Source organism: Chrysochloris asiatica, unplaced genomic scaffold (genome assembly GCF_000296735.1).
Source record: "Chrysochloris asiatica unplaced genomic scaffold, ChrAsi1.0 scaffold00135, whole genome shotgun sequence".
NCBI lineage: Eukaryota > Metazoa > Chordata > Mammalia > Afrosoricida > Chrysochloridae > Chrysochloris > Chrysochloris asiatica.
In genome coordinates this window covers 5,775,373-5,793,185 of record NW_006408653.1, presented here as the reverse complement: position 1 = coordinate 5,793,185, position 17,813 = coordinate 5,775,373, and the positions used below count along the sequence as shown (strand labels likewise).

Here is a 17,813-nt window from a genome sequence, read left to right as displayed (position 1 = left end):
TGTAACAGTTAACAAGAGAAATATTTTGGAAGTAGGATAGTTAAGGCTTTGTAACTGTTTGTCTGAGGGGGACTAGGAGGGAAAGGGAAAGAATGTAAGGAAAACTCTGAAGTTTCCTGTTTGAGGAAGTATCCACTTATAGTAATTTCATTATATTTTTTAAATTGTTTTAAAATGATCATTTTTCTACTTCTCCCTGTGAGCGCTGCTAACAGGAAGCCAGGTGAGGCTGCTATAAAGTTTTATTTCCATCTCTTTCACTAAGAGACTTCTCAGACTGTTTACTTCCTGCTCTATAGGCTAGTTCTGAGGAAGAATAAGAGCAAATTTGTACCTTATTTTAGGACCACATAATTATAGAGATTTTTTTCAAACCTTTGGAGATAATAGTTCTTAAAGAAATAAATTAGTTTTGAGATCAGATGAAAAGTAAGGGTAACACTTACTAGCAAACTTTCCTATTCAATCCTAGCATCCTAGCAAAGGAGCCCTGGTGGCGTTGTAGCACTGGACTGCTAGCCACAAGGTCAGCAGTTTAAGCCTACCAGGCACTCACTCTGTGGGAAAAAGATGAGGCTTTCAGTTCCCATAAAGGTTTACAGCCTCGGAAACACTATACAGGGTCCCTCTGAGTTTGAACCAACTCCACGGTACCTAACACAACAACAACACGGTGGTAAAGGTTCAAACCAAAGTTTGACCTGAGAAGACTCAGACAAAATCTGCAGCAATCAGGAGATCTTAAGACAAGCAATACCTTACCCCTTCCTTTGCTAAATGGTTTCTACCAAGCTTTTCAGAACTTTTCTGCCAGGTACATCTTTAATTTTATAATGAAAGCCAAAAGTGAAATCAGATTTGTTGTATAGAAATTTAATGTATAGCTCAACTTTTAGTTTAATCTAGAATTTTTGACAATTGAGACGGTCTTATAATGTTGTTGAGTTATTATGAGATGGACATTTTAGAAACTAAAGTTTAGGACCCTCCTGGTCATCTGTTGAACTCCCTGTAACACTTTATTTTCCTGGTAAAGTCACCCTGTCTGCCCCACAGCTACTTACTAGACTTGTTTTCTCTCTGGTCAGTGTGTGGTGGCTAAAACCCAAAGCAGAGGCTGAATGGAAATGAAAACTGACAACGGGGATGTACTCATGAGTGGCAGGGGATCCAACAGAATTTATTTCTAGCTCAAATTATTGCATCTTTCTCCTTTCCACCCTAAGTAAAATCTTTAATTTTAGAATCATCAATATACAGGATTTTAAAAGCATTCTCTAAGCACACCTGGAAGTCCTGGTGTGGTGCTGTGGGGTAAAGCACTGGACCATAAGGTTTGTTTGAGTCACAAGGTCGGTTAGTGATTCAAACTCATCAGCCACTCCTTGGAACCCCTATATGAGGTCACTATGAGTCAGCACTTAACAACAAGAACAAGCACACCTGAGTTCAACAGGGCTCAACAAGTAAAATCGGGGGTGGGGGTGGGGTGGGGTTTCTGCTTTTTATTTTTTTAATTGACTAGATGTGTTTTTAAATGATTGAGAATATATGTTTGGGTCACACAAGGAGACTATGTTCTGCTGCTTTTAAATTTTGAATGAGTTTGTCTTAGTCTGAACATGGCCTGGTAGAGAGTAGACATGAGTGGGCTAAGGAGTCTGCTTCTCAGGTTGGTATTGAGTAGCTAGGAGTGCTGGTGTGGCACTGTGGGTTAATGAGCTGGACTGCAAAGTCGGTTTGAACTATAAGGTAGGCAAAGCTCACCAGCTGCTTCTTGGAAACCCTATACAGGGTTGCTATGGGTCAGAATTGACTCGACGGCACTTCACAACAACAACAACAATGAGTAGCTGAGATTGGGGAGGGGGAATGCTGAAAAACTCAGCCCTAAGAGGTTTGTGGAATCATGTGATTCTTGCTCCTTTGCTTCAGAAAAAAAATAATTTGGCACTACCCATGGGTCTCTGAAGTTTATGTTTGTTACCTGAGGAACCCATAACTTACCATTTCCAAAGTTGTCTATTTCAAAATTAAAGGCTTGAAGTTGGACATTCATTGTTTTCAACTGAAGGTAAGTTGACAGCTTGATGCTCTGTTCACTCACACACTTGAAGGAATGTCCGATCATTGTCTCGAACCACACCATAGCACTGTGCACTCCTTGGTAAATTCGCTCTGAAAATATAAAGGTGGAGTACAGGTGTGTAAGAGTCCCAGAGTATGTCAACAGAGATCTAGCTGCTCCTGGGCTGTACAAGTGCTGTTAAATAATCTTATTTCAAATTTGTCTCTCTGGGCTTCTGCCACTTTCTTCTCTTGAAAAACTACCCCGGTGCTCTGTTTGACAGATAGAGGGGGACGTCTTATGTAAATTGAAATGTGATAGCTTTGAAATGAGAAATTTGGGGATGTTTTCTTCAGCTACCTTAATTCACAGTAGACACAGCTGATGGGAAATATTATCAATGCTTGGGGGCTACACAGAGGTGCTCGCAAAAACGTAAGCAATAAGAGAAGTAAAGATTGCTCTCTGAGACTTATAGTGACAATAACCCTTAATGATTCAGAGCAGAGACATGCAAAGACACCAAAGGAGCATTTACACATCACTTGTTGTTGTTAGGTGCCATTGAGTTGGTACCGACTCATAGTGACCCTATGCACAACAGAATGAAGCATTGGCTGATCCTGGGCCAACCTCACAATTGTTGCCATGCTTGAGTCCATTGATGCTGTCACTTTGCCAATCCATCTTGCTGGAGGTCTTCCTCTTTATCTCTGACCCTCCACCTTACCAAACATGATATCCCTCTCCAGTGACTGGTCCCTCCTGACAATATGTTCGAAGTATGAGAGATGAAGTTTGGCCATCCTGGCCTCCAAGGAGCACTCTGGCTGCACTTCTTCCAACACAGATCTGTTTTATCTTTTGGCAGCCCATGGTACTTTCAGTATTCTCCTCCAGCACCGTAACTCAAATGCATCAATTCTTCTATGGTCTTCCTTATTCACTGTCCAGCTTTCGCGTGCATATGAGGTTATTGAAATACCACGGCACATCACTAGACTGAATGTATTCATATAACCAAAGAAGAACCAAGTCTGTCTCTAAGGGAGATTGTTGTGTCCATCCATGGAAACTTAGAGAAGGGAGAGGCCCATCTCTGCCCATCTGAGTGGACCTGGGGAGGAGGGCTCTGCTCAAGGACTGGTCTGATCTTATGACAGGCAAATGCTTTTCAAGAAGGAGGAGGCTTCAGTGAAGATGGTTTAAACATTTTAATCATGCAATTAACTCCATTTTTCTCTAATTCCTTGCCATCAAGCAGCCTTCTGATTAGAACTTGGCTTCTGAATGGGAGAAAATTGACTGTCTAGAGACCAACTGACGACTGGGTTCCTTGACAGTTAACAATAAGAAGTGGTGGCATTCTGATTGAATATATCCGTTTCATGACCTAAGTTTAACATCAGTCTCCTGAAAGATACAATGCAGATGCAGTTTTCCTAATCAGCTCACAGAATGGAGATGCACACTGTGGGCCTCAGAGAATGCACCAAAACGATGCTCCAGGGAATCCACACCACAAGCTGTCAGTGAGGAGCTTGGAGTCACCCTCCTTCCCTGGCTTTGCGTGTGAGCCTGCCTGTGTCTAAGATAACATTACACATGAGGTGCTGTTTGCTATGGGATGATATTGTTCAAGTACTTTACATGCACTTTCCTTTTTAACTCTCATAATAATCTTTTGAGATAGGTGAAATTGTCCCATTTTACAAATGAAGAAACAGAGAACTGGAAACATGTGCCTGAGATCATATAGCTAGTAATTGGTAAGAAGTTGAAAGCATTCTAATTTTAGAGCTCATTCTTTCAACCATATGATCTTGTGTTTCCTGCCCCCTTAATGTACTCGTGACTGCAACTGTATTTGTACAGGCACATGTCCTACATGATGTACTAAATTATCTGTGTGTTACTTTATCCAAGATGGTCTACTATTACCACCCCACCCTCACTAACATTAGTACGATCATTACTGTCACGATGACTCTCATTTCTTCTACTATCACTATCACCACCACCATTAACACAAGAACCATCATTTGCTGCTACAGCTCCAGTTACTGTTGCTACACTGGAACCTAGAATTGTTTTTTCCCCCTTCTTTCAGTCTCTAAATCAGTTTTTAGTCTGACTTTCTCTTCCCTGCCTTTGAGAGGTTACTACTCTATTACTGGTTATAATTTAGCCCATGCCTCGTGATAATATTGGGGAGCTCGGTGGCTCCATATAATATGCAATGGACTGCAAACCACAAGGCCCATGGTTTGAGCCCACTAGATGCTCCACAGAAGAAAGATGAGGCTTTCTGCTCTTGTGAAGATTTAAAGCCTTGGAAATCCTATGCAGGGTCACTATGAGTTGGAACTGACTGGACGGCACTTAATAGTAACAAAGAACAAGTGATAATATTAGCTAAATTATGATCACATTCACACTATTATACAATATTTATTCCATAGCCTTTACTGGGAGACTGGTCTGAGTGAGTTAAAGTATATGAAAGTGTGTTGTCAACTAGGCCATCTTTAATACATTTAAGTAATCATCATTGACAGCACGCTGTTAAACAATATCAAAACTAGAGAGCTAATATTTTAAACAGATGGTTCTACAGATTTTCATTTCTTTAGTACCTGTGCACTAATGCATAAAATAATAAGGTTAAGCCAGTTAAAAATTAGAACTTCAAAAAGGAGAAAGCAGACCTGAAAACTCTTATTACAATCCCTGGCACAGAGGAGGTGCTCAATAAAGATTTTGTTATCTAAGTCTAGATTTCCCAGTAAAACATTGGAGGTTTCAGAGAAACTCACCTGATTTGAATGGAAGCAGTCTTGCTCAGAAAGTGATCGTAGTACGAGTTCATGTAACCTAACTCTACTCATTGAAGTCAATACCCTACACAGTAGCCAAAGTGGGCCTTTATGAATATATATCTGATGTATCAGTACCTTATGCCAAGCCCTCCAAAGGCATCTAATCACAATTTAGAATACAATCCAAAGTCTTTATCTGCTCCAGCTGCTAACTCTCCCTCAGACCCCATCTTCTGCTTTCCTCACTTTCTAGGGCACCCATTGGTCCTTGCATACACTAGCATCTGTCATTTGTCAATAGCTTCCCTGGTCTAGATATCTCTGTGTCTATTTACGTACTTCCCTCAGGTCTCTGCTCAAGCGCTACCTTGTTGGAGAAGCCTTCCCTGAAGACTCTGTCTAAAATGGTTTTTCATTGCTCTCTGCTCCCACTTCACTTGGTGTGTTCTTATACCACTACTGACATTGCAAACATGTCATTTAAAGTGTTGGTTCACTGTCTCTCAGCCCCTTTGGATTGTATGCTTCATGAGGTCAGAAACTGTTTGGATCAATCTGGATCCCCACTAATATAGAACTTGGTACCTAGTAGGCAGTCGATGCATTTTAGTTAAATAAATGCATGATTACAAAAAACCTGTTGCTGTGAATCAGTGTGTAGAGTAGAATTGTGTTCCAGGTGGTTTTCAATGGCCAATTTTCTTTGGAAATAGATCAGACCTTTATTGAGAGACACTTCTGGATGAACTCAAATTTCTAACCTTTTGGCTAGCAGCCAAGCATGTTTGTACCACCCAGGAACTTCATGATTCCAAGAATATAGGATAAACTGCAAAAACTATAAAAATCTGTCAAAAAGTCACTGATTGCTGATAATGATCTCAGACGTCAGCAGATGAACAAAGTGAAAGACAAAAATGTGGAAAGCTCCCCAAAGAGCTAGTTGCTCTGTCTGTTTCTTAAAAGCAGCATCAAAGGTGAAAGGATCCAAAGAGATGAAAAAATGAAATAACCAGAAATACATTGTCATCACTAATGGCCAAGTCTTTGTCTACATACTAACCCGGATTTGAGACGCTCAGATAGGCTCCCACTTCACTGATATAATATGAGTTTTCATCCTGTAAAAACAACACTCTGTTAACCTGTGAGCTTTATGTATATGCTTCTGGTATACAAACTTGATTTTGGGAGCCTTGGGGTGTTTTGGTACCAGATGGTTGTGTTCTCACCTTTAGCACTGTTCCATGTTTTTATCTTGAGACTGTCCTCTTGGGAAAACAAAACAGATAAAGAAGCTGAAAAAACAGCCCCACAACCTCCAAAAAAAAAACACCGAGGGTATGAAATACTCATGGAAATTGAGTTTGGATATGAAAAGGTAAGTTCAAAAAGGGTCGGTTTTTGTTTTTATGGGGTTATCAGTTTTAAGCCTTCATTAGAAAACTGTCCACACATAGATGCAAAAAATGAAAGACAACTAAAATCAGATTCTGAATTTGAATTACTTTTAGAATTTCAAATTGAGCATAAGGAAATTTAACACTAATAATCTTGACCACATTACAATCCACTGGTAACAGTTGTCATGGGTAAAGTGATGTTCATTACACATTATGAGGAGTCCATAAATACACACTCTTTTAGTAAGGTCACTGATTTTGAGATGCTAGGCTTTAGATCCTATAACTCATTAACATAGCACCTAACATATATTCCAGGAGAAAGATGAGGCTCCCATAAAGATTTACAGCCTTGGAAACCCTATACAAGGTGGCTATGGGTCAGAATTGACTCGACGGCACTTAATTGCAGCAACAACTACATACTAGGATCTTACCTTGTTATCTTACCAGGAGACAACAGTGAGAGAACATGGAGGCTCAAGGACTTGTCCAAGGTCACTTCTCTAATAGGTGGCAGGGGCAATGCAACCTTACGCTGCCAGCCTCCTAAATCTAGCCTTTAACCTCTCTGGGATACCCACTCCATCCCTGGCTTTGCTCTCGTACAGGAGTAAGACCCCACTGCCGTCTTCAGCTGCTCCATCTCCTGAGTCTTCAAAGGCAACGTGAACAGTGTACTTGGATCATCCATTTGTTTTAAGGAGGAGCATCTTGGTGTGATCTAGGTGTTTCTTAGGTTGTTTCCACAGAACATACATTGAGGTTATTATTTGATGCCCTTTTAACAGAAGAGAAATCTGTCTTTCATGAGCCTCATTCAGTGTTCCAACAGATCCTCATTGGAAGACTTTAAATTAAGCAAGGCCCTGACCTGAGCATGGTTGAGTGTCTGGAAGTTGCTCAGGCTGTGTGAGACTGATTTAAGGAACAACAGAAGGGCAGTGATGAGGTGAGCCTGGAATTCTTCCTTTCCCTGCATTTCTGGAAGGGGCTCACAGTTCACATCCTAGTGCTCAGTTCTACCACAAAGAGAGGAGCAAGCCAGATAAACTGGACTTTAGAATACATAGTTTTATTAGTTAAAGAAATAGCTGAAACTTCTGCTGGGTGGGGATGGGGTTTTTTTTTGGAGCTTTGAACAGGTGTCAGCTTTAACCCAACCCCAGGGAAAGTTCATGCCACACACTATGCAGTTTACAGAATCTGATTTCTTCTTTGATGCCCATGGGCATTTTTCTCACTTGGGGTTTGGAGCTATTGTTGTTAAGTACCATGGAGTTTGTTCCAACTCATAGTGACCCTGCACAGGGTTTTCAAGGATGTAAATCTTTACGGGAGCAGAACACCTCATCTTTCTCCTGTAGAACTGTTGGTAGTTTCAAACTGCTGACCTTGAGGTTAGCAGCCCGATTCATAACCACTACACTACCACAGGGTTCAGAGTTGTTGTTGTTGTGAAGTGCCATCGAGTCAGTTTTGACCCATAGTGACCCTGTATAGGGTTTCCAAGGAGCAGTTGGTGAGCTTGAACTGCCAACCTTGCAGTTCAAATGGCTTTGCAGCTGGCGCATTGACCTACAGCGCCACACCAGGACAGGAAGAGACAAATATTTACTGTGCCAGATTCTTAAAGGCAAAGTACAAACCCTTGTATTAACCATCAGCATTGACAGAGGAACAAAGGATACCTAATAGAGTTGCTTACAGATCTTCCGCAGTTAACTCAGGCTGGGGCCCAACACATGGGTGTACTATACATATGTCCATTCAAAGTGACCACTTGTAAAAGTCCCATCTCTCTTCTCAGTCAGTGAGGTGCTAACACTGGTCCTCACTGCTACTATCTACAGGGAGTACCTCCCAATAAGATACTTGTTCCTCAAGGGCCCTACATTTCCTCCATAACAAGCTAAGGGTCTAAGAGAATGTCCACCGTTCCACAGGAGATCTGGAACACACCAGTCAGCTAGCCTGCTCAGGAAGGCACTCTATCAACCACCATAAAGCCCCAGGCTCCAATTTCTGTTAATTAGCTTGTGGGAATTTCATAGCACAAGATGTTCAAGATGTGGATTTTCTCTTCAATACTCATCAGGCCTGTTTTTTGTTTGTTTCAGCCTTGTTGTGCCTAAATCAATACACTTTAGCTCTGGGTATATCAAAAGGAAGCCAAAGAGGCTGTTTCATTAGACTTGCTGATTTCTTGTTTGCCAACTTGGGGAGCTATATTAAATTGAGCTTTATTAAAAGTTGAATTCACTACCTGTCTGATAGTTTGTCATACAGTGGTGGTGGCTACAGTGTTGCTATGATGCTGAAAGCTATGCCACTGGCACTTTAAATATAGGGGGGTGGGGGTGGGGACATCCATGGTGGATAGATTTCAGCTGAGCTTCCACACTAAGATAGACTATGAAGAAAGATCTGGTGATCTACTTCCAAACACCAGCCAGTGACAATCCTAGGGATCACAACAGAATATTGCCCATTTTAGCGCTAGAAGGTAAGCCCCCCAGGTTGTTGTTGTTGCTGTTGTTAAGTGTTATGGAGTTGGTTTCAACTCGTAATGATCCTGTATAGGGTTTCCAAGGAGCATCTGGTGGTTTTGAATTGCTGAATTTGCATAGATTGGGTCTACAATTTGATTACAGATGGACTCTACAACCAACACTCCTGGCAGGAAGAGTCAAGAAATCAAATCTGCTGCACAAAGCCTCTTTTAAGTGCTCAAAAGCTGTAACAATGGATTCAGTTTGAAGGATAAGGTGCATCGGACCCAAGCCATGGTATTTTCAGTGGTATCATATGGTTGTGAAAGTTGAACAATGAATGAGGAAGATCATAGAATTGATGCATTTGAGTTGTGGTGTTAAAGAATATTTAAAGTACCATGGACTGCCAGAAGAACAAACAAATCTGTGTTGGAAGAAGTACAGCCAGAATGCTCCTTAGAAGTCAGGATCACGACTTGTCTCTCATACTTCAGATATATATAATAAGGAGGGACCAGCCCCTGGAGAAAGACATCATGCTTGGTAAAGTGGAGGATTAGCAAAAAAAAAGGAAGCCCCTCAGTGCGATGCACTGACACAGTGGCAGCAGCAATACGCTGAAGTTTAGTAAGAAGTATGAGGTTGGCACAGGACCAGGCAATGTTTCGTTCTGTTGTGCACAGGGTCTCTATGAGTCAGAGCTAACTTGACAGCACCTAATAATAACAACACTTTGTGGTTAGCACTCCAGTGCTTATCCTACAGCATCACACCAGTACTCCTAGATTACCCCTGAAAAAACCCACTGAGTGGGTTTTAATTCCACTGAGTTAATTCCAACTCCCAGCAGCCCTGCAAATCCTTACGGGAGCAGAAAGCTACATCTTTCTCTTGCAGAGTACCTTGTGGGTTTGAACTAAAGACCTTGTGATTAGCAGTCTAGTGCTTACCCTACAGCTCCACTGGGCTCCTTAAAGCCCCTAGGGTAAAAACATCAGCAATGGCTGCAACCATGGACTCAAACATACCAGTAATCATGAAGACAGCTCAGGGTCACACACTATGTTGTTCTGTTTTACATGGGATTACCATGAGTCAGAACTGGTGGTGAGGGTGGAGGGGGCATTCCAGGCAGAAAATCATAAGTAAAAACAGGTGCAAGGGATCCTGATGAGTAGCAAGTAGTTCACTGTGAGGATGTTGATATTTGAATGTTGATTGTGGTTTTCAAGAGCCTAGCATAGAGTCAAGAAGCCACAGATGCCCTGGAAGACTCTGGGAAGATGCTAGGTGATGTGTTGCTATGGACTTCAAGACCTTCACTGCAGATACATTGCCTGGTGCTGGCTGTCCTTTCCCCATGGGTGATTTACTACTTTTATGTTTCAGAGCCTGTAGTCAAGGCCTTAAGTTGCTTTCCGGCATGGTTTATAGAAACATCACTGCCAGAGAAGTGGATGAGAAAGTGACAGCATTGAACTGTCTCTACACAAAGTCACTGAAGAGCACAATATAATTTAAAACAAATTCTCTGTGCAGGAAGGAAATTGATGGGGAGGGATATTCATCTTGAATCTGACAAGCTTGAACAATGTTCAGCATCTTATTTTTTAATCAAATGAAACACTGACATTGAAAGGTTTTCAGTTCTTCAAGAAAATGAAACTGAGGGAAATGAGAAAGGAAATCGACCTCTCTTGGTCTCCACGATGGGCCAGACATCCTGCTCAGCACATCCACGTGCATTAGCTCAGCGTATATTCACAGCAGCCCAGCAAAACAGGTGTTGGCTTGCCCCATTTTATAGAAGAGCAAATTGAAGCACAAGAGAGCTAACAACTCATCCATAGGATGGGTAACTTAAGTCTTGACTGAGCAACTGGGCTAAGCAATAACTTAAGAGGCAAAATTTTCTTTATGACTTTGTCCTTCGTAGTATTTCAACTTGAACAACTACAAATCATTGTACATGATTTGAAACCTATAACTAAAATCTATGTCTTTCATTTTCTTCCCATATTGCCTGCCCCAATGTTGGAGACAACACAGGTGCTCAATAAATTCTTATTGATAAATTGGTTGACTGCAGCTAAATCAGGTTATTGTAAACTGAGCATCTGTTTAGCATTCTACAACTTAGTTCTCGTTTGTCATCTATAGTTCATTATAACCAATACAAGCTTCTCTTTTCCTGTAGAGCGGTGTTTCTGAACTAGAAGTGATATTCCCCTTAGGGAGTATCTGACAATGTGTGGAGACACTTGGGTTGACACAACTAGTATGAATATGCACATATGCTACTGGAATCTAGTGGAAAGAGGCTGGGGATGCTGCTAAACACCCAACAAGGCACAGGACATCCCCCCACAACCAGTTATCTTGCCCCAACTATCAACAGTGCCACTCTTAGAAACATTAAGTGACAGATTGTTGATTCCATTTCTCTCTTGGAAGGATCTAGAAGGCTTTTCTGTTCAAATGCATTCCACTTCCTAGGACAGAAGTTACAGCTGCGGAGTCCACAGGCCAAATGTGGCCTACAACTGTCTTTTGTTTGGCCAGCATGATACTCACATTTTACAAAATCTGTTGCTGGCATTTAAAAAATTATGTGCTTTTATGAACATGCCTTTTCTTGAACGGTCAAGATCTGGGACACTGACCTCTTGTTATCAGCTGAGAGAGATGATGTGTCAAAGATTTAACAGCTGGCATAGTGGGGCCCTGACCACTCAGAATGAACTGCAGTCATAAAATACCGGTTGCTAGCTCCACACCAGCCCCATTACTGCTACCACCAGCTGAAGCTGAGGAGGGGTCACTGCCTCTGGTGGAACAAGTATCCTTCTACTCCCCTTTTGTTTCCTCACTACATTGTCACTTATTTCTCACGCTGACCCTGGTGTTTTTCTTTTGCAAAATGAATGGAAAAAGTGAGATCGGTCTTATCCTCGTGTCTTTATCAAATATGGGAAAGTAAAAATGTAAGGACTGTATATCTGAAGGAAAATGCTTTACCAGTTGGCCTTTCTCATTAAGTGGTTATTCTTGTTAGTCTTCAGTTTGTGGCCCCTGTTTTTGTTTAACTGTGTTCTCTTTTGAGATGTAGAAATTCCAGGCGGTGGGTGGGTGTTGTAACTAGGACTAGCAGGAAAATGGGACAGCCCTACTCTGCCCTGCAACTAAGACCAGCTGCTTGGGGACATTTGTGCTGGAGAATGTAATGAATAAGGTGAATTTGGCTGGTGAGACTCAAAAAGGCAACCACTGCAACATTTGGGTCACGGATTGAAAGTGGTTTACTGGCTCCCACCAGGAAGTGGGTGGGAGGAGTGAAGGATGATCTGCTAGTGTTCTGGCTCTATTAGGACACTCACATCTGCCCACACTCTGCAGGGAGGGATTATCTGGGACCATAAACAACTTGCAGAAAGGTGATGGTTCAATCCTGGGGAGAGTTTGGTCAGGGTTCAGCCTGAAGGCATTGGATAGGCAGGGCTTGGGGGCACCAGGAGACAGATGAAAGCAGCAAAAAGAGAAGTTGACAGGTGTCAAAGAAACTTCTGTTTGCAGTTCTATCTAAGGCCTGGCAACAGAGGTCATGGTGTGCCAATCACAAGCACTGGAGTGTTCTGATGTATTCCTGTGAGCAATTATTCGGAGAGAGTGGGTGGGTAGAATGAGTCCCAATGAGAAGAATGTGTGCTTATGCCTACATTGTTGCTGTTGTTAAGTGCTGTCGAGTCGGTTCCAATTCATAGTGACCCTGTATAGAGTTTCCAAGAAGTGGCTGGTGAGTTCAAATCACCGAGCTTGACATTCAAACTGACCTTATGGTCGAGTACTTATCCTACAGCACCATACTATATCCTTTACCATTTTGCTGAAGTAACGTATTTTACTCCTGACAGTTCTATGGTTTAGTTGTCCTACCTGAATGTTGTTCTGGTGTAAGAGATTATGTCTTTCCCATTGGGTACTGAAAGGAAACTGCTGACTTCTCAAATGCATCTCTACCATATGGTGTGAACTATGCTCCAGGAGAATAAAGTCTTTGTGATCAATTTAATAATAACTAAACATTGCTATCGTAGTCCTGGTGTGGCACTGTGGGCTAATGCGTCAGACTGCAAAGTCCTTTGAATTGCAAGGTTGGCGGTTCAAGCTCACCAGCTGCTCCTTGGAAACCCTACTTATCCTACAGTGCCACAACAGGACTCCTGTTAGGTATGCATTCATTATTTCCATTTTCTGTATGAGGAAACTGAGACCGAAAGTGACCTGAGATGATATAGCATGTAAGCTTATGGCTGAGAGTCCATCCTGGTCTGTCTGGCCTCAGAGTCTGTGTTTGTTCCTCTTTAAGATGCTGTTCCTCTAACTTCAGGAGCCACAGGTAACAAAGAGACTGCTACTGAGTTCTAGCTGTAGGTGTCTTCTCACAGCCTCCTCCCTGGTTCTTGTGTTACCTGTCTGAAGGATATTTTAAGGTAAATCAAGGAACTTCATTTTTCACTTCAGAGTGGGATGGCCACCATTATCTCGCCAAGATGTTTGCCATTTCAGTTCCTGCAATTATAGCTATCAGGTACTGATAACCCACCCTTTTCATGTTCCAGTCATGCCCTCTGCAAAGCTGGTCTCTAATTCCTTTTCCCCATTTTACAAATGACACATTAAAGCACAGACAGGCTAGCTTCTCTGTCCAATGTCAGAGGGAAAATATGTGAAATGTCAAGTTTGCAGCCACGTAAGTCTCTGTCAATGATGTCTGCCTCTTTCCACTTTACTTCACTATCTACTACCTGAAAACCCAGTCACTGAATTTGGCTGGAGTGGTTGGAAAGAACCCATTCTGACATTTCATTTTGGTTTTGAACAGTCCTGCCTCCACTGGGAATTTCTATGGGCCTGTTCCCCTGAGTAACTTCCTCCTTCAGGTGGTTTACAAAGGGTACCAGTGGTGGGGTTCCCCAGAGGCTAAACCTCCCCTAAGAGGCTGAAGGAGGAAGAAGGCAAACATGAAATGTTGAAACTTCCCCCCTCACTAGCTATCTGTATACCTCTCATCCTTATCAGTGAAGATTTCAAAACGCTCTGAGATTCAGTTCCGCTGGGACTTAAACTCAAGTATGGGGTTGCACCACTGGCCCCAGGAGGAGGGAAAAGACAAATGAACCTCTAGCCAGTTAGCACGCTCAGACCTTACCTTGGTAAAGGTGAAATTCACAAATCCGCCTTGGAAATTCAAGAGGAGGTTGGATTTTCGGGAGCCACAGTTTCCAGAGGCTCGGGTCACATTGGGGTTGATGTTGAAGAAGTATTTTTGTGGTGTAAAAACCTATGCCAGAGAAGACAGATCAGCTTAATGAGATGTAGAAGAGAGCTCAAACATCGGAAAGTGGAGCACAGGCTAAGTGAGCCTAAGTCCAAGGCTATGCAGGGCTAGCTTGAGAACTGCTGACTTCCTGGATGATATTTCTCATGTCCAAGCTGTATATTCAAAATATCTTCTCAAGGAGTCCTCTCAGAAATTTTTTGATATGTGGTCTATTCCTGATAGGTCCCTGGATGGTGCAAATGTTTTGTACTTAACTACTAACTGAAAGGTTAGGGGTTCAAACCCACCCAGAGACACCACAAGCCATAGGTCTGGAGACCTGATTTCCATAAAGATAACTGCCAAGAACCCTCAATAGAGTTTAATTCTATTCAGTAATACATGGGATTGCCATGAGTCGACTCGACAATGCGTTTGGTTTTTGGTTTTGTTGGTCCTGATAAACTGTGTGGAATTTAAATTTTGTTCAATGAAATGTGTTGAAAGGTACTACAGGAAGGGGTTTGCAATTAATGGACTCCTGTCTCAAATGGAAACTCAGATGTGGAAGGTTTAGTTGAAATTATAAAAACTGTACCAAAAAAAAGTCCATATTATTTTTATGGTGATACGTTTAGAAAATAATATGGATCATAGTCCCACCCTCCTGACTTTTTGTTAATCTAGATTTTCCATGTTATTGTCACAGTGGCTGGAACTCTCCAGTTACTATCAAGTCAATTCTGACTCTTGTTGACACCATGAGTATCATAGTAGACCTGTGCTCCATAGAGTTTTCAATGGCTGATTTTTTGGAAATTGATTACCAGGCCTTTCTTTTGCGGCCCTTCTGGGCAGAACCAACCCTCCCACTTTTTGGTTAGCAGCCAAGCACATTACCACCCAGAACTGTGGCTGGGACTATAGAGGTCATCTAAGTTAAACTTCTGATTTCACAAGGTAGGAGCTGAGACTCTGAAATCATCAGAGGGAGAGGACTGGGCTGGGATCAACACTGAATGTTGTTCAGGTTGACTAGCAGTGAGAACAGTGCATATCTTTCCAAATATGAGGAGGCTTCAAAAAGTTTGTGGAAAATTACTTTATCTTTCTATTCCATTTTTTCCATGAACTTTTTGAAGCCTCCTCATACTTTCTATCAGTTTTAATTTTTATATGTATGAGGAGGTTTATGAAAAATAGAATTGATAATAGAAAATTTCTTTTGTCTTTTCATTCCATTTTTACACAAACTTTTTGAAGCCCCCTAAAACAGACCCACTTTTTCATTGGGCATTCTGGAGAAAGCTGAGCAGGCAGCTACTTATGTTATTTAAAGATACAGGAGGCAAGGGAACGCTCACTCTCAGCAAGGCAAACTCCACCCAACTTACCGATTCCTTGTCTTGAACAATCAGCTCTATCCCCAGCTCTGCTTTTATACAGAGTCTGCTTCCATTCAGAACTTGATAAATTCCGGTCTTGGCTGGTGAGGGCTGTGGTACAAGGGTGGGCCCAGGAACCGTGGGCGTCGGTGGTGCTGTTTGGGTGGCATTGTGTGTAGCTGTAGTTGTTCCTGGTGTCTGACTGATTGTGCTGTTGCATGGTGTGGTGGACAAAGTTGTTTGGTTACTGGATTGGGTGGTTTCTTCAGTTGATGGGCTGATTATAGTTGCAGGGGCTGGTGCAGTGACAGTAGATGGTTGTGAGTGTGTAACCGCACTGGGTCCGATGGTAACATCAGTAACTGTAGGAGTCAAGTGTAAGATGTTGGGTGTGGACTGGGTTGTGATGAGGGTGTGCAGTAATGGGCTGGTGGATGACTTGCTTTCTGTAGTTGCTGACATAGTTGTTGCTGGAGTTTTTATGATTGTATGGGTTGTTGGGGTCTCAGACTTGGAAGTCGTGACAGCTATTTGAGAGGTAGTGTGACCATCTGCAGATCTTGCTGTTAAAGTTGTGTGAGCTACTTGGCTGGTTGGTTGTGGGTGAGAAGTGCTGGCCAGTGCAGCTGTTGTGGGTTGGAGATCGTCTCTGGCTTCTGGAAATACTTTTGCTCTCATTTGACTGCCATAATGCAATATTACTGCCAATTAGGAAACAAACATGTTAAAAATTGCTTGCAAACCCTCACTTCTTTTTGGTATTTGTTTATTAAAAAACTAACAGCAGCTCTGTCTGTATGGGGAGTGGTGCTAAGGCACACCAAAGTAATCATGCTCAGTTGGATACCTCAGTGCAGTGCCACCTAATGAGCCCTCTTCAGTCCTCACCTTCAAATGTGAATCCAGTTGGCAGTCACGTGATAGAACCGGAGCAGCATGAGTTAGGCAATGTTTCATCGTTTTCATAGAACCAAACCCAAAGTTTGAAAAGGCTCTTACAGTCCAACCCCTAATCTGACCCTGACTTATACCTGTTGTTGGTAAGTGCCATCAAGTGGGTTCTGACCCACAGTGACTCTGTATAGGGTTTCTGAGGAGCGGCTGGTGAGCTTGACCTGCCAATCTTGTGTTTCAAACCAACTTTGCAGTCTAGCACATTAACCCACAGTGCCACACTAGGATTCCAATTTACACCTGATGTTGTTGTTGTTAAGTGCCATCAAGTCAACTCTGATTCATAGTGACCCTGAATAGGGTTTTCAAGGAGTGGCTGGTGAGGCTTGAATCGCTGACCTTTCAGTTCAAACTGACCTTGCAGTCCAGCACACTAACCCACAGCACCACACCAGGACTCTATACCTAAAACCTTTAGATTGTACATATGGCATCTTTAATTACCTCCAATGATGGGAGATTCATTTCCTTATAATACTGTCCCTTCCTTTTTATAAAAAAAATCTTTCCACCAGTTGTCTTGATAAATATAGACACTTTTCTGTAATTTTCTTACTTAACCTCTTGAGTTAACCTGACCTTTCTGAACTAACAAAGAACATAAAACCAGAATTGTTCTTATACTTCATTCAGATGGGCTGCTCTTTATGTTTTAGCTTAAAATAAGCTCCTCAAAGAGTCTTTCCTGTTCTCCTAATATAAACTGTGTCCCTATTTTCCCAAAATAGCCTTGATGGCACAATAGATTAAGTACTGGGATGCTGACCATGAAGCCAATGGTTCAAATCCACCAGCTACCCTGCAGGAGAAAGATGAGGCTATCCACTCCCATAACGGTTTACAGTATTTGGAACCCTGAGGAGCAGTTCTACTAGGTCCTATAGGGCCTCTATGAGTCAGAATCTACTGGACGGCTGTAGATTTTGTTTGCTAACTTTGTACTCACAGTTCTTTATCAAAGTACTATTTTCATTTTCTTCAGTGTATCTATCACAGATTATAATAATATATTTAAACATGTACTGATCAGCTTGGTCTGTGTACCAGCAAAATATCAGCCTTGCTTAGATGTTTATTTATTTGTTCATGATCCATCTCTCCCACCAGATTAAAAGCTGAAAGTGGGATCTTTTTGTTGTTGTTGTTCACTGCAGCACTTGTGCACACATAATTTTCAGTACTTAGGGTTGCTATGCATCTGAAGTGACTCGATAGGACCTAACAACAGAATGGGTTGGATGAATAAGTATCTGAATAAGTTGTTGTTGTTGTTTGTTGTCAGGTGCCATTGAGTCGGAACCGACTCATAGCGACCCCATGCACAGCAGAACGAAACAATGTTCGATCCTGGGCCAACCTCACTACCGCC

General features: G+C 42.1%; 1 protein-coding gene across 1 annotated transcript in view; it reads right to left on the bottom strand.

Annotated features, from left to right (window-relative positions):
• The window catches only part of LAMP3 (lysosomal-associated membrane protein 3), a 31,178-nt gene extending 14,986 nt beyond the window's left edge, over positions 1–16,192 (bottom strand). Inside the window, exons 1-4 of the mRNA XM_006869838.1 lie at positions 15,500–16,192; positions 13,995–14,126; positions 5,951–6,008; positions 2,008–2,178 (exon numbers count right to left, since the gene is read on the bottom strand). Coding sequence (XP_006869900.1) covers positions 2,008–2,178; positions 5,951–6,008; positions 13,995–14,126; positions 15,500–16,168 — 1,030 coding nt within the window. The 5' untranslated portion in view covers positions 16,169–16,192. The remainder of the gene's footprint in view (positions 1–2,007; positions 2,179–5,950; positions 6,009–13,994; positions 14,127–15,499) is intronic.
• Between the last annotated feature and the right edge of the window lie 1,621 nt (positions 16,193–17,813).